The following is a 24,800-nucleotide window of genomic DNA, read 5'->3' on the forward strand; positions in this document are numbered from 1 at the left end:
AGAAAGAATCAAAATGAAAACAGAGTGCAGAAGTAAAATGACAAATGATAGAAAGCTCAGAGGTCATGCTTGCAAACAGAGATATCCTTCAAAGTTTGTGGGAAGATTTGTAGCTCGGGTGCTCGTTATTGTGGTTCTGTTCGCTGAGCTCAGAATTTGTGTTGCAGACGTTTCGTCTCATGTCTAGGTAACATTCCTCAGTGCTTGGGAGCCTCCTGTGAAGCGCTTCTGGTGAGCTTTCTGTGAATTCACCACAAAGGTATACAGGAAAGCCACACACACAGACCAAGTCCCGAACTACGAAAGCAACCACCCCAACACACACAAAAAAAGTTGCATCAAGACACTGTTTAAAAGGGCCACAACACACTGCAGTACACCAGAACTGCAAAAAGAGGAAGAAGAACACCTATACAATGTATTCGCCAAAAACGGATACCCCCGCAATTTCATCAACGGATGCCTAAGGGAAAGACAACGGAATGAGGACATATTCAGAGCATGACTAAACCTAAGACCACAGATATCCTTAGGAGGCCTTGTTCCAGAAGTCCAGAAATGTCACCAATGATCTATTATGAATGCTTGAATCTCTTAAGGCATTCTTGTGCGGACGTGTCCAGAACCTTCATCCTCTACTTATATATTGTGTGTTGGGGGTATTGTCAGCAATGAGCTGGATCTCTGTATTCATCACCGCTGTTCTTAGGACAAGGCAGCTACTGCACCTGATAATGTGTTTTATATTCTTTCATGGGATGTTAGCAACATTGACAAGGCCTTCATTTATTGCTAATTATCCTTTTACTGAGTAACGAAAAGAGAAATTGTTGGAAAACTTAGTAGGTCTGGCAGTAAATATAGAGAAAAAATAGGATTGGTGTTTCTGGTCCAGTGACCCTTCTTCAGAACAAATTTTAGCTGAGAAAAGGGTGATCTATATTCTGAAGATGAGGAGGGGTAGGAGTAAATGATAGGTGGGAATGAAGCACAGAGAGAGAGAGAACAATAGTTGGTGTTGAAGAAATTCTCCGTACTCAGACCTTGAGCATTGACAAAGTTTATTGCATGATATCATGGGAAGCACATCTTAGAACGGATCGGTGCAACTTCAAGGCACTCTAGATCACCACGGATTTATATAGTCCAAACTAACAATTGCTCAATTAAACACAGAACTACAAAATAGTCACTAGATGGCCTATGTGAACATACACCGAGCAGAGTTGAGGTCTGGCTAAGACTATACATTAATGTGCTATTGTTTTCAGACCTTGAATCAATGCACACTACATTCGCACGTTGATTAGCAGATGTCTGTAGATAAACAGTTCATGAGCTATGTGTGAAAAGCAGAATTTCTCATAACTAAGGACCCCTTAGGGCAAGGGGGCCAAGCCAAGGCGAAAGCAGCACCTTCATTGACTAAAAATGGCTGCAAACAGGCAGTCCAGCAAAAAACAGCTTCCACAGTTGAACAGACAAATGGAATGGGTAAAGGTCAGCCTGATGGAATCAATAGCTGCCATTGGGGAAAGCTAAGGAAGGGGGTGCTCAGGCCCTCAAATTATTGAACTCAGTGTTGAGTTCTGAAGACTGCAGCAATCTTTTTGTTTCTAATTTCCTTCATCTGCAATTCTTTGTTTCTATTTTATATAGATTTGAACAAAGTAGCTTGCTAAGACATTGCAGAGGTAGTTAAGGAACAACCATATTGCAGCAGGTTTTTAATGTCATGTGGGCTGACTTCACTTCATTTTCATTCTGGGATATGGTAAATTACATCTGGAAATTCAGTATGATTACATTGCTCATCTATTAAAAAATAAATAAGTAAATCATTACAATAGGACAAAAGCTACTCAACCTCAGAAATCTAAATTTTAATTGAAAGATGAATTGGTCAGTCCACCCTGACTAAATAATCTCATCCAAACATTGGCCCTGTTAATAGTTCTTTGGGAAAGAGACACAAAATGAGCTCAGGAGCCAATTTATCCTGCATCTGAGGAACTGTAGCCCTTTTCCTGAATAGATCCGAGAGTAATACTGTGACAATGGGTGATGTTCATTATCCATGATGCTCTTTACTAAGACCAAAACTCTTCTAGTAGATAGGTAGGAGGTTGGAAGAACACAGCAAGCCAGGCAGCATCAGGAGGTGGAGAAGTCAATATTTTGGGGGGAGGGAGTAGGGGGATGGGAAGGGAGGTTATTTGAAATTGGAGAATTCAATGTTGAGTCCTCTGTGTTGTAGGCTACCCGGTCGGAAAATGACACGTTGTTCCTCCAATTTGTGGTTTTGGTTCATTGTGGCAATGGAGGAGGCCAAGGATGTTCATGTCAGAAAGGGAGTGGGAAGGGAAATTAAAATGAGCGGTTACTGGAAGGTCCAGCCAGCCCATGCAGGCCCGGCTGAGATGCTCGGTGAACCATTCCCTAAGTTTATGTTTGGTCTCCCCAATGTAGAGAAGACTACATCAGGAGCACCTGATGCAGTACATTAGGTTGGAAAAGAGGCAGGTGTACCTCTGTCTCACCTGGAAGGTCTATTTTGTGCCCTGGATGGAGGTGATGGGGGAGGTGTACCTGCAGAGTTTGCATCTTTGCTGGTTGCAGGGAAAGGTACCTGGGGGTTCGGGGAGTTGATTGGGAGAGTTGTGCAAACCAAGGACTGTTGGAGGGAGCAGTCCTTGCAGAAGGCAGAAAGGGATGGGGAGGGGGAAGATGTTCTTGGTGCTGGGGTCTAGTTGGAGTTTGCAGAACTGTTTAAGGATGATATATTGGATGTGGAGACTGGTGGGTTGGTAGGTGAAGACAAGGGGGCTCTGTCTTTATTGTGTTGGGAGAGGATGGGGCTTTGGAGCAGTGGAACAGGGAATAGAGGTAGTGCAGTGGAGGGCTGTCTGCATGACAGAGGGACGAAAAGCATGTTGTTCGAAATAGGTGGACATCTGGGATGCTCACAAGTGGAATGTCTCCTCATCCAAGCAGATGCAGTGGAAGCAAAGGAATTGGGAGAATGGGATGGAGGTCTTGCAGGATACTGTGTGGGAAAAGGTGTAGTCCATGTAGTTATGGGAGTTTGTGGGTTTGTAGTAAACATCCGTCTGGAGACTGTCACCGGAGATGGAAATGGAGAGGTCAAGAAAGGGGAGGGATCTGTCCGAGATGGACCAAGTGCATTCGAGGGCAGGGTGGAAGTTGTGGGTGCAGTCGATGAACTGCTCCAGTTCAACCTGGTGCAGGATGCTGCACTGATGCAGTCACCGATGTAATAGCAGATGAGTTGGGGCACAGTGCTTGTGAAGAGGGACTGTTTGACATAGCCAATAAAGAAGCAGGTGTAGCTGGGCTCATCCGGGTGCCCATGGCCACCCCCTGGATTTGGAGGAAATAGGAGGAGTTAAAGGAAATGTTATTAAGGGTGAGGACTGGTTTGGCGAGGCAGAGGAGAGTATTGGTGGAGGGAGACTGGATGGGTCTGTTGGGTAGGAAGAAGCCATCCTTGTGGAGTATGGACATATATAAGGACTGCATGACCATAGTGAAGGTAAAGCACTGGGGGTCGGGGAACTGGAGGTTACTGAAGAGATGGAGGGTGTAATTGGTGTTGTGGATCTACATGGGAAGTGCCTGAACTAAGGGGGAGAGGTTAGAGTCGAGGTAGGACGAGATGGGGCAGAAGCATGCCGAGACTCTTCTAGAACAGATTTCATAAAGAAAATCTGCTCATCAAACTTTCTAGTTTAGTCATTTTTCTACCCTGAAAGAGCTTCCTAAGGCAATCATACCAGACAAGGCTTCCAAAAGTGTAGCACCCTCAAAATTCATCTAGGTAAGTTTTGTGATTGTTGGATCAACTTGAAAAGATTTTAATTTTCCAAGGCATGAATGGTATATTTCCTACCCGAAAGAAAACAGATGGATGTTTGTAAATAATTGTTGGCATATTGTTACTGATACTAGCTTTCAACTGTAGATTTATTAATTTATTGGACTTGTTTCACCAACTACCATAGTAGGATTTGAAACTCTGTCCCAAGCGCATTAGTCTAGACTCTTATATAATTGGGAGAAAGTGAGGACTGCAGATGCTGGAGATCAGAGTCCAAAAACTAGTGCTCGTCAGGTCAGGCAACATCCGAGGAGCTGGAGAATCAACATTTCGGGCATAAGCTCTTCATCAGGATCTAGTGACAGTTTAGAAAAGGGGAGCATATCAAAGGGCAGCTCCAGAGATGCCCCCTAATATAGGGAGAACTGTGAGAAAGGGGCAGTTAATGCAGGACAGGCAGGGTTGTAGGCAACTGAGCTTGGAGGACAGACTGAAACTGGCAGAAATTTTCTCCATAATTGTGAACATATACTTTCATAACAAGCCCTGTGAACAGAAACTTTTCGCATAGGCAAAACAACAGTTATTACATCTCTAATTAAAGGATTTACAACCTATCGGATGACTCACTACTATCAATTAAAGCTAGAATTCATGATGAAAGATGCAATCTTTTGGAACTTACCATATATTAAAAGCAATAACTCAACAAGCCTTCTTTGCTAGCACTACTAGGACAAAGACACATGGGAGCACCATTGCCTACAAATCCCCCTAAGAGCCTAGGAGCTATATAACCATTCCTTTACTGCCACTTGCAATTCCCTTCCTAATGGCTCTATTGGTTCATGTATACAAAATGGACACCAGTGTGGTTCATAAAGCTGGCTCTCTGAAATCTTTTCATGAGCAACAATTACTGGACTTGTCAGCAATGTGAATTAATTAAAAAACTACAAGTGTTTCCTGGCTTTCTGTATGCTCGTGAATATGTTTAAATTCAGAAGTTAGCAGACTATTAATACCTATTGATATTGCAATTTGTTGATATCTCAGTCATGCACATGCACCAAACCCCAGCCAAGTTTAAATCCTCCCAAGGTCTGCATATTAACTAAATGTGAGGTTACTGATCAATTAAATCCAGTCGAAACACAAGGTGGTGCTCCAAATACATCAAGCATGAGTGCTCTTCTTTCACAAATCACAAAGTTCCTGCTGAGTTGTTATTATGGTAGATATGCAGAAAAGGACGGAAGTGCAAAATAGATAAATATTATCCATTTACATTTAAAGGAATTAATACTTCTGTTTGTGTGGTGTTTCACAAGGCTTTTATAGGTATGCAGATTTAAAGTTAAATTCTATCTCCCACAGTAAGAGCAGAGTGCCTCCTGATCAGTTCAGTAGCTTTCTCATCAAAGGTTATGAGACCTTTAAACATGAACAACTCAATGGATGACCAGTTCATCAACAGCATTGTGTGTCACTTTGGCTTGAAGTGGATACAGCAAAGGCCAAGAATTGAGGGATGTTTGTCAGGTGGTAAAGACATCAGATGAAACAGTAAAGGACAAGGGTTTAGGTGGTAGGCCTGCAAGTATTTGCTGTATGGAGCATTGTGAAAGGATATGCAACTTTTAATTCTGGGCAGTGAAGATTGTTTTAGGTGCCAAAGGAAAAATAAAGAAAGAATGATCAGTGTAGTGCTTTCTCTACCTGGTCAAGTCATCAAAATTAATGTGGCATTTGTTTTTTTTGTTTGGATCTAGTGGTCAATTGGCCTTCAATGCTAGTGCAGGCTTGATCCACGTGGTACAATTTCTTTGCAGGCTTCTTCCCATGGACACTCAGCAATCTGTTTCTCTTCTGCTCGGTGGCTGATCAAAAGGGTAATGTCAGGTGTAGTCTCTTTTTTTGTAACTCTGCGCTATTCCTTCCCTTATAGTCTATCAGTTGCCATATGTATCGGTGTGGCACAGAACACAGAGGACATTCAGTCAGAATACCTACACAGGAAACAGAGTATTTCAAGAATTACCTGCTGCTCCCTGAACCTGTTGCTGCAGTCTTCAGGCTTTTGAAAGGCTGCAAAACAATTTTTGAGCACCCGACATACTACTCCCATTTTACATCTAACTTATGTTAATGACATCTCCTGTGGATATGTAAATAGGCTGACCCACAAAACCCTGGGGCAAGCAATTATCCAAACCATTACTAAGCACAATTGATTACTCATTTGTGCAATTCTGTGTAGAATTTAGAACCACAGGTATAGCTGATTCTTCCATAATACCATACACTAACTCATTCAACTAATGAATGCCTGCTGTGCTGTTATCACAGAGATTCCCTATGGTTGCCTATAATGACCCTGTACTATGAAAGTATAGTGCAATATTCATAGCCCATGACAGAAGAGATGATGATGACTGCAAATCTTCATGCAGTTATAAGAAAATAATTTGCAATTACAGGTTTCTCTTTTTATCTTTTTAGTAGTATGTTTTTTTTCTGATACACATTCCCCATCATTATAGGGAATAAAAGCAAAATTTTGCTGCTGGAAATCTGATATAAAAATAGGAAGTGCTGGAGAAACTCAGTAGGTTTGACAGCATCTGTGAAGAAATGTCTTATAGTCTAAAAATGGAGTTAACGTTTGAGTATAGTATGAGTTTTTCAGAATGGAGTCATTGGACACAAAACACTAACTTTGTTTTTCTCTCCACAGATGTTGCCAGATCTGCTGTGTTTCTCCAGCACATCCTATTTTTATATAATTATAAGGCTTGTGTCTGTGTATATTCTTTAGCGGGGGTGGGGAAGAAGACAAGTATCTAACAGGATGCCTCCTCATGGGAAGATGTTCGTCATGTCTCAGATATTCTTATCATGACAACTGAGACAATGAATTCTCCTAGAGTTATGCTAAACATTTTGATAAAGCGAATGAATGGTTTTGTTGCTGATCGATTGTTTAAGTCAATGGTTACTACTTGTTTGGACAATTTAACAATTTTGAGCAATTTAACTCCTTCATATGACAATATTCTAAGCTATAATAGACCAAGTCCCTAAATCATTTTTGTCTCTCACTTTCTTTTCCGTCAACATTTTCTTATCTCTGCCATGATAATGACAAAAGTCACTTCCTCTTAGACAATCCCTGGGGTGGGAGGAATACTTGCTTCCGTTCTGGTTAAGTAGATTCTAAGATGAGTCCAATGCATCAAGTTTTGGCAGATGGTGAGGCAGCTAAGTTTCTGTGTTCATTCCAGTACCTAAATTTTATGTACCAGTTGGCATATTCTCAATGACATCTCTTGGATGTGTTCAGCACCTTCCCAAATTAATTTATTTTAGCTAGTCAAAGGTGAGAAACTGTCATGAATCAGTGGTGATGTTTAACCTGTTCAAATTTGTTTTATGGATGTGTACTCCAGATAACTTTTTGCCATGACCAAGTTCTGAGTATGCCCGATGAACAACATGTCTTGCCCAGTGTATCAGGATAGCAATTATTTAAGGTTGGAAAGGTAACACATGATGGCTGTTAATTGATTAGTTGATGTCTGGACATGTAGAGGGAGAACAACTGGGACTGGGAGAAAGCCTTCTTCAATTGATATTGTCAATAAATTCTGCACAAAAAAGATCTATGGCCCACATCTCCCAACCCAAACTGAGCATCGTCCCGTACACACACACACACTCTCTTAACTGCCAATCCTGTTGTATCCACTTGGCATCATATACACCCCCCCTGTCCACTGGCCACTGTACCCACATTTGCCTGGCACACTTTGTCCTTCCTCAACCACCTGACACCCTCCCTCCAGTGCTTTGAAGTGTCTGCTGTGGGTTGCCCAAGTCTCTGAAGTATATTACATGTAAGGATCATTGCTACTCAGTAATCTGTGCAGTAATCAGACCTCAAAAGTTGTTCAGTTAGGTCTTCTCACCATTAAAAATAATGCAAAAAATTAAAAGCTATTAACATTTGGTTGTAACCTCACAGTAACCATTGCTCCTTTGGAAATATTCCTGATGAAGAGCTTATGCTCGAAACGTCGATTCTCCTGCTCCTCGGAAGCTGCCTGACCAGATGTGCTTTTCCAGCACCACACTCTTTGACTCTGGTCTCCAGCATCTGCAGTCCTCACTTTCTCCGAGTTAACTTATAGCTAAGTTTTCTTGAAAGATTTTCATTGCAAATTATCTCTTGTGACAATTTCTTTGTCTGATGATTTGTCGCTCTAAATAGCTAACCTTTTTTTGATGGGACAAAGGGCATGTCTGCCTTAGATGGAGAAAAAAATGTAGGTTAAAGGTGGGAAGATGTTAGTCATGTCTCAGATATTCTTATAATGACAACTGAGACAACAAATTCTCCTAGAGCTATGCTAAACATTTTGATAAAGCGAATGAATGGATTTGTTGCTGATTGATGATTTAAGTCAATGGTTACTTGTTTGGACAATTTAACAATTTTGAGCAATTTAACTCCTTCATATGACAGTATTCAAAGCTATAATAGACCAAGTCCCTAAATCATTTTTGTGTCTCAGTTTCTGTTTAGTAGCAAAGACAACTTTTGGCAACAAACTGAAGAAACATTGCAGAAATCAAGTGTAAAACTGGAAAGGTTTTGCCAGATATTTGAATCAATGATGGAACAACCTATAGAACAGGTATGTTGCATGCAGAGCAGTTGAAGAAGTAAATAACGGTTCTCTTTTGAAGGATTCCTGTTCCAGTGCATACTCAGTGAAGTCATTGTATAGAAAGCCCATTATGCGAATAGTAAAACAATAACAATTAATGAACTAAATGTGGGTTTGGAAAACACACGTTCACACCCCCCTCCCCAACCTGTTTGTAAGACATTACATTCAGTTTATAAACAGCATCATGTATATTGTGGAAACATTGTTCATATTGAATCACTGTAGCATTTAGTGAGATGATCAGGTGAAATTATGTATGTTTTGGCATTCAATTGTTGCAAGTCATCTAGAACATAGAACATTACAGCGCAGTACAGATCCTTCGGCCCTTGATGTTGCGCCGCCATGTCATACTAATCTGAGGCCCATCTAACCTACACTATTCCATGTACGTCCATATGCCTGTCCAATGACCTTAAATGCACTTAAACTTGGCGAATCTACTACCATTGCAGGCAAAGCATTCCATACCCTTACTACTCTCTGAGTAAAGAAACTACCTCTGGCATCTGTCTTATACCTATCTTCCCTCACTTTAAAGTTGTGTTCCCTTGTGTTTACCGTTCCCATACTTGGAAAAAGGCTCTCCCTGTTCACCCTATCTAACCCTCTGATTATCTTGTATGTCTCTATTAAGTCACCTCTCAACCTTCTTCTCTCTAACGAGAACAGCCTCAAGGCTCTCAGCCTTTCCTCGTAAGACATTCCTTCCATACCAGGCAACACCCTAGTAAATCTTTTCTGCACCCTTTCCACATCCTTCTTATAATGCGGTGACCAGAACTGTACACAATACTCCAAGTGTGGCCGTACCAGAGCTTTGTACAGTTGCAGCATAACCTCCTGCTTCCGGAACTCAATCCTCTATTAATATAGGCTAAAACACTGTTTGTTTGCCTTTTTCTTAACAACCCTGTCAATCTGGGTGGCAATTTTCAGGGATCTGTGTACATGGACACCAGGATCTCTCTGCTCATCTGCACTCCCAAGAATCTTACCATCAGCCCATTACTTTGCTTCCGATTACTCCGTCCAAAATGTATCACCTCACACTTGTCCGCATTAAACTCCATTTGCCACCTCTCAGCCCAGCTCTGTATCCTATCTATGTCTCTCTGCAACCTACTACATCCTTCGTCACTATCCACAACTCCACCGACCTTAGTGTCGTCCGCAAATTTACTAACCCACCCTTCTAAGCCCTCATCCAGGGCTGAAAATGACGAACAGCAGTGGACCCAACACCGACCCTTGCAGTACGCTGCTAGTAACTGGACACCAAGGTGAACATGTTCCATCAACTACAACCTTCTGTTTTCTTTCAGCAAGCCAATTACTGATCCAAACTGCTATGTCTCCCACAATCCCATTCCTCCGCTTTTTGTATAATAGCCTACTGTGGGGAACCTTATCGAATGCCTTGCTGAAATCCATATACACCACATCAACTGGTTTACTCTCATCTACCTGTCAAAAAAGTCAGTAAGATTCGTTAGGCACGACCTACCCTTCACAAAACCGTGCTGACTGTCACTGATCAGAATTCTTTTCTAGATGGTTATAAATCCTATCTCTTATAACCTTTTCCAATACTTTACCAACAACTGAAGTGAGATTCACTGATCCCAGGGTTGTCTCTACTACCCTTTTTGAATAAGGGAACCACATTTGCTATCCTCCAGTCCTCAGGCACTATTCCTGTAGACAATGATGATTTGAAGATCAATGCCAAAGGCTCGGCAATCTCTTCCCTTGCTTCCCAGAGGATCCTAGGATGGATAGATCCCATCCGGCCAAGGGGACTTGTCTATTTTCACACTCTGCAGTATTTCTAATACCTCTTCCTTATGAACCTCAGTCTCTTCTAGTCTAGATGCAAGTATCTCTGTATCTTCCTCGCCAACATTTTCATTTTCTATAGTGAATACTGTTGAATTTAAAATGAATCCTTCTAAAGATTGCTAATATTATTGGTATTTTTGCTTGCTAGTTGTTTAACCCAAAGGTAATGGCATAGTATTTGTTGCAAATATGTACAATAAACCACCCACCAGAAATAGGAACAGAGAAGCACAGGAGTCAGCAACTTAGCCCTTCGCGCCTGCTCCACCATTCGTTATGATCATGGCTGATCATCCAGTTCAATAGCTTGTTCCCACTTTACTTCCATATCCTTTGATCTCTTTATCCCTAAGTGCTATATCCAATCACTCAATGTTTTGGCCTTGACTGCTTTCTGTGGTAGCAAATTCCACAGGCTCACCACTCTGAAGAAATCTCTCCTTATCTCAGTCCGAGGTGGTTTGCCCTATATACTTTGAGACTGTATCGCTGCTTCTGAACTCCCCTGTGATTGGGAATATCCATCCTGCATCTACTCTGTCTGGCCCCTGTTAGAAGTTTAGACATTTCCTTGTGATCCTCCTTCATTCTTTTGAACTCCCGTGAAGACCATCCCAACTAATTCAATCTCTCCTCATAAATTGGTCAGATTTAGGAACCAATCTGGTAAACCTTCACTGTGTCCCTGTCTAGCAGGATCATTCTTCCTCAAATAAAGAAGACTAAACTGTATACAATATTCCAGGCATGGTCTCATGAAGGCCCTATATAATTGCAGCAAGATATTCCTATTCCTGTACTCTATTCTTTGACTATGAAGGCATGAATATCATTTGCATTCTTGACCACCTGCTGCACCTGTGTGCTTACCTTCAGTGACTTGTGTATATGGACATCCAGATCTCCATTGCATATTTCCATCTCTCAATTTATAGACATTCAAGCGACAATCTACTTTCTTGTTTTTGCTTCAAATTGGATAACCTCACATTTATACACATTGTAATGCACCTGCCATGCAATTGCCCACTCAATCATTGCTAAACCCATACTGCTCTGTCTGATACTGATATTGTTTTCCAAGTGCTCAGCAATTAAATCTTTTCTAATGGGCCCTAGCATTTTCCCAATTACCAAGGTCAATCTGACTGGTTCATAATTCCTGGTTTTTCCTCTGTTTCCCTTTTAAATAGCTACTGTCCAGTCTGTAGGAACTGTTCCAGTTTACAGAATCTTGGAAGTTGACCACCAATACATTCACTACTTCCAGGGCCACTTCCTTAAAGGCTCTGCAATATAAATTATCAGCTCTGGGGATTTATCAGCTTTCAATCCCAGCAATTTCCCCAACACTATCTTCCTACTAATTCTGATTTCCTTCTGTTCGCCCCTCTCACTAAATTCTGTATTCTCCAACATTTCTGGTATGTTATTTCTGTGTTCCTTTGTGATTGTGTATGTATTTAGTTGGTCGCCCATTTCTTTGATGCCATTATAAATTCCCCTGTTTCTGCCTGTAAGGGGCTTCCATTTGTCTTTGCCAATTATTTTCTCTTCACCTACGTATAGAAACTTTTACAGTCAATTTGTATGTCCCCATACCTTACTTTCGTCCTCTGTTTTCCCCTTCTTAGCCAATCCTTTTGTTGTTCTTTGTTGAATTCCGAACTGCTCTCATCCTCATTTTGTTGCTTTTTCTGATCAATTTGTGCGCTTCTTCCTTGGATCTAATACTGTCTCTAATTTTCCTTGTAAGCCTTAGTTTGGTCTTTTTACCCATTTTACTTTTGCACCAAACAGGAATGAACAATTGTTGCAGTTCACCCGCATGCTCTTTGAATGTTTTCCAATGCCTTTCCATCGTTATCCCTTTAAATAACATCTCCCAACTAATCATAGCATCATACCATCACAACTGCCTCTATTTAGATTCAGGACCCCAGTCTCAGAATCAACTATGTCACTCTCCATCTTTATGTAGAATTCTATTATATTATGATCACTCATCTCCAGGGGGCTTCTCACAACTAGATTATTGGAGCCTAAAATCTAGCAGAATGGGAGTAATTGTTTTTTAACTGCAGATTCATCAGACTTTTTATTTGTGTTAATAACAATTCTACATGTTGCTACAGAAAGATCAGTTAAATATATGTGACAATTTTTACTCCCTTCGCCTAGTGCAAGTTCAGCAGTAGTGGAGTCACACTCATAGCAGAGCACTTAGCTCCTCACATGGAAAGTCTGGACTATAAAAGCCAGGGGATCAGGAAAGGGAAACGGTAAGTTTTGAAATTATTTTGGTAAGCCCAAAGAGGCAGGAGAGCTCCTTTAGGCTGCATGAGAATAATGAGGACAATGGGTTATAGCTGGTGAGCTGCATCATGACATTCTCTTGAAACACGCACTTTGCTGCATGTATGCTAATGAGATTCAGCCCTTAAATGGGTCAAGCTTCCCTCTGCAGTTCTTAGACAGCCAGCCGCATGTTCCATCAACTACTTACTCTATAGTTGAAAATGCACACGATTGACAGTTCATTATCCCATGGCGTTTGTTGTTCAGTTGATTTTCAGTATCTTCTTTTTCAGCCTTATAATGAAGAAAAACTGGAAACTCTTCTGAAGAAGTACAGCCCAGAGAAGATTTATCAGGTTACCAGTAATGTTTCTGGAAACAAAGACCTTGACCTGACACTTCAAAGAGGGGACCTTGTGGCACTTCTTCAAGCCACAGACACAAGAGGAAATTCAAATAGATGGCTTGTGGATTCAGGAGGTAACAATTTCACAGTCATATTTATAACAGAAATTGCAATGTGTATAGCCATTTTCTAGTTTTGACGGTATTTATCTTCCATCTTCCACCTAATTTACTCCTCCATTTCCTGAGTTGTTGTTCATACTTGAGTTGAAACAAGAGATTCACATGGTGGGGCATATCTGTTTGCTTATTTTCCAGTATAGAATTCAGGAGCCCTTAATCATACCTGATTTTTGATCCATTTTAATACATCTACAACAAGCCCAGATCAGCAATAGTGATCTTGCAGTTCAACGAGTGAAGCCAAGATTTTGCTGGTCTTTTCATTACTTGGGATGTTTGTCACATTATGGTACTAAATAAATAAAACTTCATTATTTTTCAATGAAGCAACACCTTACTGTCTTTGACTGATACACATATTGCCAACAATACTACTTTTAATTTTAAGAAAAAGTTTTTTTTCTCTGAAGATTAAAGAGAGGGAGAGATATAAAGCATGTCCTATGGTCTTTGGATCATAAAATCTATCGCCTTAGAACAAGGCTTAAGAGAAACATAAATTAAAATTTCAACACTCAAAGACTAATGGAAATCTTAGTTTTAAAGTAAAATTCAGAAAGATTCTTTACCATGTGGTCAAAACTATTAATCGACTCAACCTTCTTGCTGAAGTAAGATATATTTGAGAAAAACTGGAATAATATATAAAGTAGACCTTACATAAGGCTGCTCTCTTGTTAGATAAAGAAAACTGGTGGTACTTTAATCTGAGGGTCACCACACCTCAGGCAAAGGGAGACGCTGAGAAGAAGAGTCCTTCGTGGTAATCTCAGCCAGTGTAGAAATTGAACACATGCTGTTGGCTTTATTCTGCAACACAAACCAGCTGTCCAGCCAACTGAGCGAACTGACCCAGTGTCTATTAAAATAAATGTAACGGTCATTGAGAGGCTGCATAATGCAGTACTGCAGTGAATAGAAATGATGCACTCCAGATATTGGACAGATTATTTGGACCAAATGGCCTTTGCTGTGTTGTAATTTCTATGTAACTTTGGGTTACTGGCCCATCATACTAATTGCTATAAAGTCTGATAGGTAATGTCTTTTGAAAAGTTATAGGTAAGTTGGTAGAAGAAGAGAATATAAATTGGGGATTAATTGTAACTAACTCCTTGTGAAGGGGAAACCAAACCAGAAAGCAAGTGGCATAGTTGTCCACCCAATACACACAGGATCATTTTTACATATGCAGGTCATCTTCTGAATACATAATTGTAATTCCATCTGCCGTGTAAACTTGAGGCCTGAGTTGTGGAGCAGTGATCATTTCACCACAACTCCAAACCTGCCAGGCACAGCAACTAATTCCCCATTGGTCCAGAAGGAATACAAGAGCACCAGGATCCCTCTCCTGAAGTAGTTACCTTGTACAGAAATTGTCACTGTTGGACCCTAGCAGTGGCTGTTTTCTTAGTGACCTTCTGGCATTTTTGTTCAGGGTCAGAAAGTAGCATATTAATGAATCTTGGCCATCAAAAATCAGCTGAGTTGCTGAATGGGCACAAAGTTTACTTTTCCAGGAGTTAATATCAAGCTGCTTAAAAAAAATCTCTATTGCATGACATTATGACCTTCCATACATGTGATATAGTGAACAGCGATAATAGAGTACAAGGAGCAATTGATGCTTGGCCAGCTGTGCAATACAGTAAGAACTAATGGCTAGAAATGCAGGTACCTATGTGAATAATTAGACTATAAGCAATTACTCACTCCCAATTACTGAATAACTCTAATATTGCTAAAGCTGGAACAAATTGAATATCTTATTATCTCTGTACATTTTTCTCGTGTTGTAATGACAACATGAAGTTCAGAAAATTTTATTGCTTTCTTCTGTGATTTATGTGATGCTAGCCAGTCTCATCTCCTACTGCCATTTCTTTCTATAACTTCATGTGAATTGCTTTCATGATGTGGTTAGGATAAAGGGAAAGAAGGAAAAGTTATTAGTTTTTTTCTTCTACAGTATCTCACATAGTGCCTTCTGGTGCAGATTGAATTCTTCCTCTACCATTAAACATTGCTACCTTCTCTTGGTTTTTTGTCACCTGTCCTGTAATGTGTGAACTTGGGGGGATATTCAGTACCTCCTCCACACACCCCTTTCTGACTACAACCCCTAAGGCGGTAACGTGACCCACTGAAATCATTTTGCAAGAACAAATAATTTAATCATTTTCCCTGTGAATATCTGGAAACAGTAGTATAAGCTTTTGGAGTTTACATTGTTTTCAGGATTCTGTAATTCCAAGGCCTTACTAAGTGAACCTACATTATCCCTAACAGTTGCTTGAAAGGACTCTTTTGCTTCACAAATTCCAAAAACTTCCACTCTACTAAAGTTGCAACTGGTTTATGACAATTTGCTTTAAATCATTGAGCTATATTCTTACTTTGTTGGCAGCTGCCATGTGGCTTCTATTCTGTGACAATCCTGTCATTCCTGAATTCCTTTCTCCTGCATAACAAGCAAGAATCTGACTGATTGGTGATCAGGGTCACCACAGCACACACTGTTCATGATCTTCACATGACCTTATGACCAATGACTAAAGCATGCTACAATAAGATCAGTGCCTTAAATAGAGCTGACCTTAGTCTCAAGCAACAGAACTGATGCCCAGGGCAGATCTGGTGGCTATTTGCAATGCAACTTGGAAAGAGTATCCTTTAATAATGGTTTGTTATATTTTGCTCAGCAAAATTACAATCCCTGTAGAGGTTGATAACTCATAAACAGATATTTGAATTTTCCAGTGACTGTGTAGAAGGATCATATGACAGTTTCAAATTTTAAAGATTTTATTCTGACAAACGGAAAACAGCATTGTATAAACATTAAAGTAAAACAAAGAAATGCAGATGCTGGAAATCTAAAACACAAACAAGACTTGCTGGAGAATCTCATCAGATCTGATGGCATCTGTGGAAAGAGAGCAGAATTAATGTTTCAAGTCCAGTGACTCTTCAGAACTGTAACTGTAAAAGGTCAAAGGAGAGTAGAGGTGGCATGGGACCTATAAGGACTCTGAGTGAAGGGGCAAATGTTGACATTGGGGTCATAAAGAGACATGGGGAGTTGATAGAAGGGCATAGCTTATCATAGAACAACCAAAGGGCCCATGGGAGATGAGTGAGTTGATTTAGGAATGGTGGAGGCATGAATTCGGATGGATGAGATGTGGGGTGTATGAGAGCAGGTGATGAGGAGAGATGGCTGCTTTTTTTTCTGTTTAGTTCTTTCATTTGTCGTGCTGGAGTACTAAGTTGGGACTTTTCCACGACTCACCTCTGTGCCTGACCCAATTTCCACTTCATCCACCCAAGAATACAAATACAAGCATCCAGATCACTTTGTTGATGCTCAAATTTAAGGAGCAAGGAGTTGTTCCATTCTTTTGCTCCTGATCCAGGAGGCAAAATTCAACCTCATTCTTTTCTCTGTGCATTGCAGGATTGGCTGCCTCTACCTGTGTCAGATTTCTGTAGACTTAGGGGTCAGGAACATTTAAATTTAGCCAAGTGTGAATTGCATCCAGTTTTTTTGGGCACGTATTGCAGCGAGCTTGAACAGGTTTCCTTGCCATTGCAGAAACTTACAAACTCGCCTTATTAACTTCTTAGCCCACCTCTATGGTATTCCACATGTCTGATTTCATCCCCATTTTACGACATACCATTTCCAAAACAACAGGGGTCTAGATTAGAATGGTGCTGGAAAAGCACAGCAGGTCAGGCAGCATCCAAGGAGCAGGAAAATCGACGTTTCAGGCAAAAGCCCTTCATCAGGAATAGAGGCAGGGTGCCTGCAGAGTGGAGAGATGAATGAAAAGGGATGGGGGTGGGGAGAAAGTAGCATAGAATACAATAGGTGAATGGGGGTGGGGATGGAGGTGATAGGTCAGAGAGGAGGATGGGAAAAGATAGCAAAGAGTACAATAGGGGTGGGGATGAAGGTGATAGGTCAGAGAGGAGGGTGGTGTGGATAGGTGAAAAGTAAGGTAGGCAGGTAGGACAGGTCATGAGGGCAGTGCTGAGTTGGAAGGCTGGAGCTGGGGTGAGGTGGGGGAAGGGGAAATTAGGAAACTGGTGAAATCCACATTGATGCCATGGGATTGAAGTGTTCTGAGGCGGAAGATGAGGCGTTCTTCCTCCAGGCATCGGGTGGTGAGGGAGCAGTGAAACACTCAGCAGATATCCATTGAAAAACCACCATTCCTGGTACCTGCTTCAGCTTTAGAAGGCCACAGTCCAACTGGTCAAGCTCCGGCACACAGAGACTGCCTGCCTAGTCAAAGATGTGACCATAAGATGTCAAAGAAGGAGAAAGATGGCACTATTATTCTCCATCAGGGACCTGGAAATTCTGGTCAAGGAAATCAGTGCAAAAGAGGGGAGTCCACTTCTCAGAAGACCCACAGAGACCCAGCCAAAAGAGGACCCACACTCAAACCCCTCAGACCTCTCCTCTCTAAACACTCCAGAGGTAGCCAGGCCTTCCATCTCCACCTTGCCTGCCACTTCTAACCGTTGGAAGTTCACTCTGAGGAGGGAGAACTTTATCTAGCAAGAAGAGCCTCGACATCCAGAGCCCAGCACTACCCCTCCGGGGTTGCATGATCAAAACTCCAAACCCATGTTTTTCCACTGCCGAGCAGCCTCCCTCCACCCGTGTGGCAGAACCAGGAAGTTCACAAAGATTCAGAGAGAGGACAAGGAAAATTTATTAGTGGCACAGGTAACAATAACATATATATAGATATATATGTAATGGCACTAGTTATTTATCTGTGTACCCCTAGGGGACATATGAGGTGACCATGCCAAGTGTGGTCATACACAGCCCACCTCCCCTACCCTTCCCCCACCCCCCACAACATGACCACCTTCTGTTCCTTGCTTTACCGCATTCCACCCCTTTCACCTAAGAGGAAACATTTCTCCTTATCAACCTTACTTATGTCCCTTATAACATTGTGCATTTCAATAAGATCCCTGCTCAGCTTTCTCTCCTTTAATAGAGACATACAGCACAGAAACAGACCTTTCAGTCCAACCAGTCCATGCCGACCACAATCCCAGATGAAACTAGTCTCATCCACCTGTGCTTGGCCCTTTTTGCCTCCAAACATTTTTTATTCAGGTACTTAAATGAAAACAGCCCCAGCCATAGCTGAATTGCTCCAAACCAAGCAACATCCTGGTGAGTCCCCTCTGCACCCTCACTAGTGCAATCACAAGCTTCATATAATGTAGTGACCAAATTGGACACAATATTCCAGTTGTGGTCTAACAAAAATTTTATATAGTTCCATCATAACCTTCTTGCTTGTGTATTCAATGCCTTGACTAATGAAGGTGAGTGGCAGGGGATGGGAACCAAATGAGGAAGTTAGTGGACAGTAAAAACGGAGTAACTAAAGTCTGTAAGGAACGAGATAATGAAGTCAGCGTGACTAAGGGAAAGAGTAGGCAGGGAACTGATGATGAACGCAAAGGGACAGGTCGTCTGAGGTCCATTTGTTTTAATGTGAGAAGTGTAGTAAGCAAGGCAGATGAATGTACAACTTGGATTAGTACCTGGGAGTATGATGTTATTACTTGGTTGAAGGAAGGCATGATTGGCAACTAAATATCCCAAGATATCTATGCTTTAGGCAGGATAGAGAGGAGGTAAAACGGGTGGAGAAGTTGCATTACTGGTCAGAGAGGATATCACAGCTGTGCTGAAGGAGGGCACTATGGAAGACTCGAGCAGTGAGTTAATACAGGCAGAGTTCAGAAATAGGAAGGGTGCGGTAACAATGTTGGGGCTGTACTAAAGGCCTCCCAACAGTGAGCGGGAGATATAGGTACAAATATGTAGACAGATTATGGAAAGATATTGGAGCAACAGTGTGGTGGTGATGCGAGACCTTAATTTTCCCAACATTGATTGTTAGAGGTTAAAAGAGCAGAATTTGTAAGGAGCATCCAGGAGGGCTTTCTGGAGCAGTATGTAAATAGTCCAACGCGAGAAGGGACCATACTGGACCTGGTGTTGAGGAATGAGCGCGGCCAGGTGGTTGAAGTTTCAGTAGGAGATTACTATGGGAGTAGTGATCACAATTTCACAAGTTTTAGAATACTCATGGACAAAGACGAGAGTGGTCCTAACGGAAGATTTGGGGAAGGCCAACTATAATAAGATTCAGCAGGAGCTGGGGAATGTAGATTGAGGGCAGCTATTTGAGGGTAAATCCATATTTGATATGAGGAAGGCTTTTAAAGAGAGAATGATTAGAGTGCAGGACAGACATGTCCCAGTGAAATGGCAAGATTAGGGAACCATAGATGACAGGTGAAATTGTGAGACTAGTTAAGAGGAAAAAGGAAGCATATATAAGGTCCAGGCAACTGAAAACAGACAAAGCTTTGGAAGAATACCAGGAAAGCCGGACTAATATAAAATGAGGAATTAAGAGGGCTAAAAAGGGTCATGAAATATCTTTAGCAAAGGGTTAAAGACAACCCCAAAGATTTTTATTCATATGTAAGGAGCAAGAAGGGAACTAGAGAAAGGATTAGCCCACTCAAGGACAAAGGAGCAAAGCTATTTGTAGACTCAGAGAAAATGGGTGAGATTCTTAATGAGTACTTGGTGTCGATATTCACTCAGGAGAGGGACATGACAGATGTTGAGGCTAGTGATTACTCGAGGTCAAGTCGCCATAAGGAGGGAGAAAGTATTGAGTATTCTAAAAGGCATTAAGATGGACAAGTCCCCAGGTTCGGATGGGATCTATCCCAGGTTACTGAGGGAAGCGAGAGAGGAAGTAGCTGGGGCCTTAACAGATATCTTTGCAGCATCCTTGAACACGAGTGTGGTCCCGGACAACTCAAGAATTGCCAATGTTGTCCCCTTGTTTAAGAAGAGTGGCAAGGATAGTCCAGGTAATTGTCGACTGGTGATCCTGTCATCAGTGGTAGGGAAGCTGCTGGAGAAGATACTGAGGGTAAGATCTATTTACATTTGGGAAAAAAATGGACTTACCAGTGATCAGCAGCATCGTTTTCTGCAGGGAAGGTCATGTTTTACCAACTTAATAGAATTCTTTGAGGAAGTGACAAAGTTGATTGATGAGGGAAGGGATGTAGATGCCATATATATGGACTTCAGTAAGGCGTCTGGTAAGGTTCCCCATGGTAGGCTGATGAAGGAAGTGAAGTCACATGGGGTCCAGGGTGTACTAGCTAGATGGACAGAGAACTGGCTGAGCAACAGGAGACAGAGTAGTAGTAAAGGGAGTTTCTCAAAATGGAGAACTGTGACCAATGGTGTTCCACAGAGATCAGTGTTAGGACCACTGCTAAAAATCACACAACAGGTTATAATCTAACAGGTTTATTTGGAAGCACTAGTTTTCGGAGAGCTGCTCCTTCATCAGGTGGTTCATTGGGACCACTTTTTTGTGATATACATAAATTATCTGGAGGAAGGTAGAGGTGGTCTGATTAGCAAGATTGTAGATGACACTAAGACTGGTGGAGTAGCAGATAGTGATGGGGACTGTCGGAGAATGCAGCAGAATATAGATAGATTGGAAAGTTGGTGGAGAAATGGCAGGTGGAATTCAATCTGGGCAAATGTGAGGTGATGCATTTTGGAAGATCCAATTCTAGTGCAAACTACATGGTAAATGGAAATGTTCTGGGAAAATAGATGTACAGAGAGATCTGGGTATTCAGGTCCATTATACCTTGAAGGTGGCAACATAGGTCGATAGAGTGGTCAAGAAGACATATGGCATGTTTTTCTTCATTGGACAAAGTATTGAGTACAAGAGTTGACAGGTCATGTTATCGTTGTATAAGGCTTTGTTTCAGCCACATCTGGAATACTGCGTACAATTCTGTTTACCACATTACCAAAAGGATATGGATACTTTGGAGAGTCTTACAGAGGAGGTTCACCAGGATGTTGTCTCGTATGGAGGGCACTGGCTATGAAGAGAGGTTGAGTAGATTAGAATTATTTTCATTAGATAAAAGGAGGTTGAGGGGGACCTGATTGAAGTCTACAAAATCATGAGAGGTATAGACAGGGTTGGTAGCAAAATGCTTTTTCCCAGCATGGGGTCCTCAATTATTAGGGGTCATGAGTTCAAAGTGAGAGGAGAAAAGTTTAAGGGAAAAATGTGTGGAAAGTTCTTTATGCAGAGGGTGGTGGGTACCTGAAACAAGTTGCCAGCAGAGGAGGTAGGGGCAGGGACGATAGCATCATTTAAGATGTATCTAGACAGATACATGAATGGGCAGGGAGCAGAAGGATACAGATCCTTGGAAAATGGGTGACATCTTTTGATAGAGGATCTGGATTGGTGCAGGCTTAGAGGGCCGAAGGGCCTGTTCCTGTGCTGTAATTTTCTTTGTTCTCTATATATCTTAACCATCTTATCAACTTGTCCTTCAAGGATCCAAGGACATGAACACCAAGGTCTCTCTGATCCTCTGTAGTTGCTCAGGTCCTAGCATTCATCGTGCACTCCCTTGCCTTGTTCGTCATCGCTACATGTGTCACATCACAGTTTTCAGGATTAAGTTCCATTTTTTTCAGGATTAAGTTCCACTTGCCACTGTTCAGCCTGTTTGATCAATTCATCTATATTGTCCTATAGTGTAAGGTTTTCCTGTTTGTTATTTATGCCACAAATGTTTTTCTGAAATTTTCTGAAAAATTGGTGTCATCTTACTGATTAAATCTCCTACCTTTCTGTCTAGAACATTAATGTACTCTACAACTAACAAGTAACCCAGCACCAAACACTGCGGTACAGCATTTGACACAGACTTGCAGTAACAAAACCACCCTTTGATCATCACCCTCTATCTCCTGTCATTTACATAGCAGAACAAGGCAGATGAATACGTAACTTGGCATTAAGTGTGCAAGCACTAAGCAAGTGAGCAGTTTTAAGGTGCAACATGGTCTAATCCATTAGCTGGGTCTCTATCTATGGGTGCAATGTGTCCTTGCTACAGTTTTTCAATGCTAGTTGTTGATACACCTTGCAATGTAAGTCTGTGCTTTGCAAGCAGCCTGAAAGTGTATTGGAGAGATGCTTGATGGTTCTAAGTCATTGACAAATGCCAATATTTATGGATGAGGGCTGTGTGCAATTGGTACCCCTGAATGCTGTTTGGTTCTATGCAACGTAGAGGTTCTTCGGAGCAGGTGGAGAGCTGACTTTGCCAGGATAATTTCTCTGTTGAGTTTTTTTTTAAGGTCTAGCTTGTTTGGCATTTTGCGAAGACAGGAAGCTGAACATTAATGATGCACATTGGGCTGTTAACAATGTACTTAACAAGCAATAATGCTACTGCCCAGCAAGACACTTGCCACACTGCTTGTGAAAAGCATAAAAAAGTAGACTGAGATTGGTCTTTCCAAACTTCTTGTCAAATTCTGTCACTAATCCCACCATAGCTCGGGTCACTTAGAGGTTACAATCAACGGTAACTGATGATACTGTCCCATGAAAAATCTGAGATATCAGGCCAAACACTCGATGGAAGTACAGCTGAATCAGGTTTTTTTTAACGTGCTAAAATAGTTTGCACCAAATATCCTGAAACATTGCAAAATAGGTTCTGTATACTTACAAAGTGGCATAAAACATTGATTGTACTGTGATGGTTGTTTAGAACATTCTGATCTGATGGATCACCTATTCTTTAATAATTTACTTTAGCACCAAAAATAATTTGCAAGAGTACATTGTAAGGAATCAATATCCATTGCTGGCTATACTTTTGTGATGCATCCCATCAGAGTGTGAGGATTTTATTTTATATAGAACACAGGCCATTTGATTTTCTTTAATAGAAAAAGTAAAACCATCTTATTTGGAATGAAGAAAGCTTCAAATAGTAAATTTTAAAAAAGTTCAGAGTAGATTGTTAAAGAAACTTTGTTTTTTGGTTACTTAAATTTTTCCATTGAAATTGGGTGATTTTTCTTTACTTTGCCGTCTACATTTCGATTCATTCTAACAATAGCTAAAGCCTCAGCTCTCTCTGTAACCTTGAGCTACAGAAACATACATAGATCTACTGCATATCTGAACTTGTTCAGGTAAATCTGTTGTGCACCTCAGGGTGAAGGATACAACTGTTGGAGAAATGAAGCATTTTCCATTTCTGTCATCTATATTTCTCTAACGAAATGGTCTGCCTCAGTCCCAATCTCAAGAAATCTTCCAATGCTACACAAGTTTGTCCAAGACCATTAGGAATTGGCTTGAAAATGCAATAAATCATTTAACAGAGGGCCCTCAGCACCAGCAAAGTTTCAGTCTGAAATGCATTTTAACATTGACCACAGAGGTGGATGTCCAATCAAATCAAAGCTTTGCAAAATAAAGGGCAGGTTTTAAAACATACTGAAGTGCCCATAAGAGGTGTCATAAAATACTTATCAGGGTTTGTATGTGTAGCCATTACTAACATTAATGTTCTTTACAATAATTTTACTTTAATGTAATTCTACTTTAATAATGAAATGTCATGTCAACATGATTTTTAAGAGAATATAACTTTTCCTGCCAAAAGCTCAACAATTTTTACATTAAGTTAAGAAGATAATTAGACTGATAGGAAATCTTTACTAGTATTTCAACTAAAACCAATGCTACCTATGGGAATATCTCAGTAGTTCCATACAAGCTTCTATAACATAGTGCTAAAATATTACATACAGAAGGAGGCCATTCGACCCATCATGGGTCTCTATCAGCTCCCAAAACAAATCATCCAGCTAACCCCATAGCTCTCTAAATTCATCAAATATATATCCAGCTCTCTTTCGAAATCTCCTTTTGAATCCAAGTCCACCACTCTCCCAGTCAGTGCATTCCAAATCCTAACAATTCTGAGTAGACATTTCTTTCATCTCACTCCAAGCTCTCTTGCTGGCAATCTTAAAACTATGACCACTAGTTACTGACTTACCAACTAGTGGAAGCAGGATATCCTTCTCTACCCCGTTAAAATTGTTCATAATTTTGAACATCTCAATAAGGTCACCTCTTTGCTCTGAGGAGAATAAGCTCAATTTTGTTTATCTTTCCTTGTATCTAAAATCCCTCATTCCTGATATTATTCTCATACATCTCCTTTGCACTCTCTCCATGACTTTAACATCCTTTCTTAAATATGTTGCCCAGAACTAAACACAATACTTCAAATGTGGTCTGACCAATGAGATATGTAGGTGAAGCACCACTTCCTTGCTTTAATACTCTATGCTTCTATTTATGAACCCAAGGATCCTATAATCTTCTTAACAATTGTTTCAACTGCCTGGCCACCTTCAGAGAAGTATGAAAGTGAGCCTGAGGCCCCTCTGTTCCTGTATTACCTTCAATATTGTACCATTGATCCTGTATTGTCTATCCATGTTTCTTTTATGAAAATGCATTACCTCGCGTTTCTCTGTATTGAAAGTGACCTTCGAGGTATCTGCCCATTTACCCAATTTGTCAAAGTCCCTCTGAAGGTGGTCAGCATCATCCTCA

The 24,800-nt window shown here is 41.0% G+C and overlaps 1 protein-coding gene across 9 annotated transcripts in view; it reads left to right on the forward strand.

The window, feature by feature from the left end:
* Positions 1–24,800, forward strand: part of arhgef37 (Rho guanine nucleotide exchange factor (GEF) 37) — a 231,892-nt gene that overhangs the window by 196,779 nt on the left and 10,313 nt on the right. For all 9 annotated transcript variants that reach the window (XM_043703767.1, XM_043703768.1, XM_043703769.1 and 6 more), the window contains 2 exons: positions 8,413–8,535; positions 13,005–13,191. In XM_043703767.1, coding sequence (XP_043559702.1) covers positions 8,413–8,535; positions 13,005–13,191 — 310 coding nt within the window. The remainder of the gene's footprint in view (positions 1–8,412; positions 8,536–13,004; positions 13,192–24,800) is intronic.

This window comes from Chiloscyllium plagiosum, chromosome 14 (genome assembly GCF_004010195.1).
Source record: "Chiloscyllium plagiosum isolate BGI_BamShark_2017 chromosome 14, ASM401019v2, whole genome shotgun sequence".
Taxonomy (NCBI): domain Eukaryota; kingdom Metazoa; phylum Chordata; class Chondrichthyes; order Orectolobiformes; family Hemiscylliidae; genus Chiloscyllium; species Chiloscyllium plagiosum.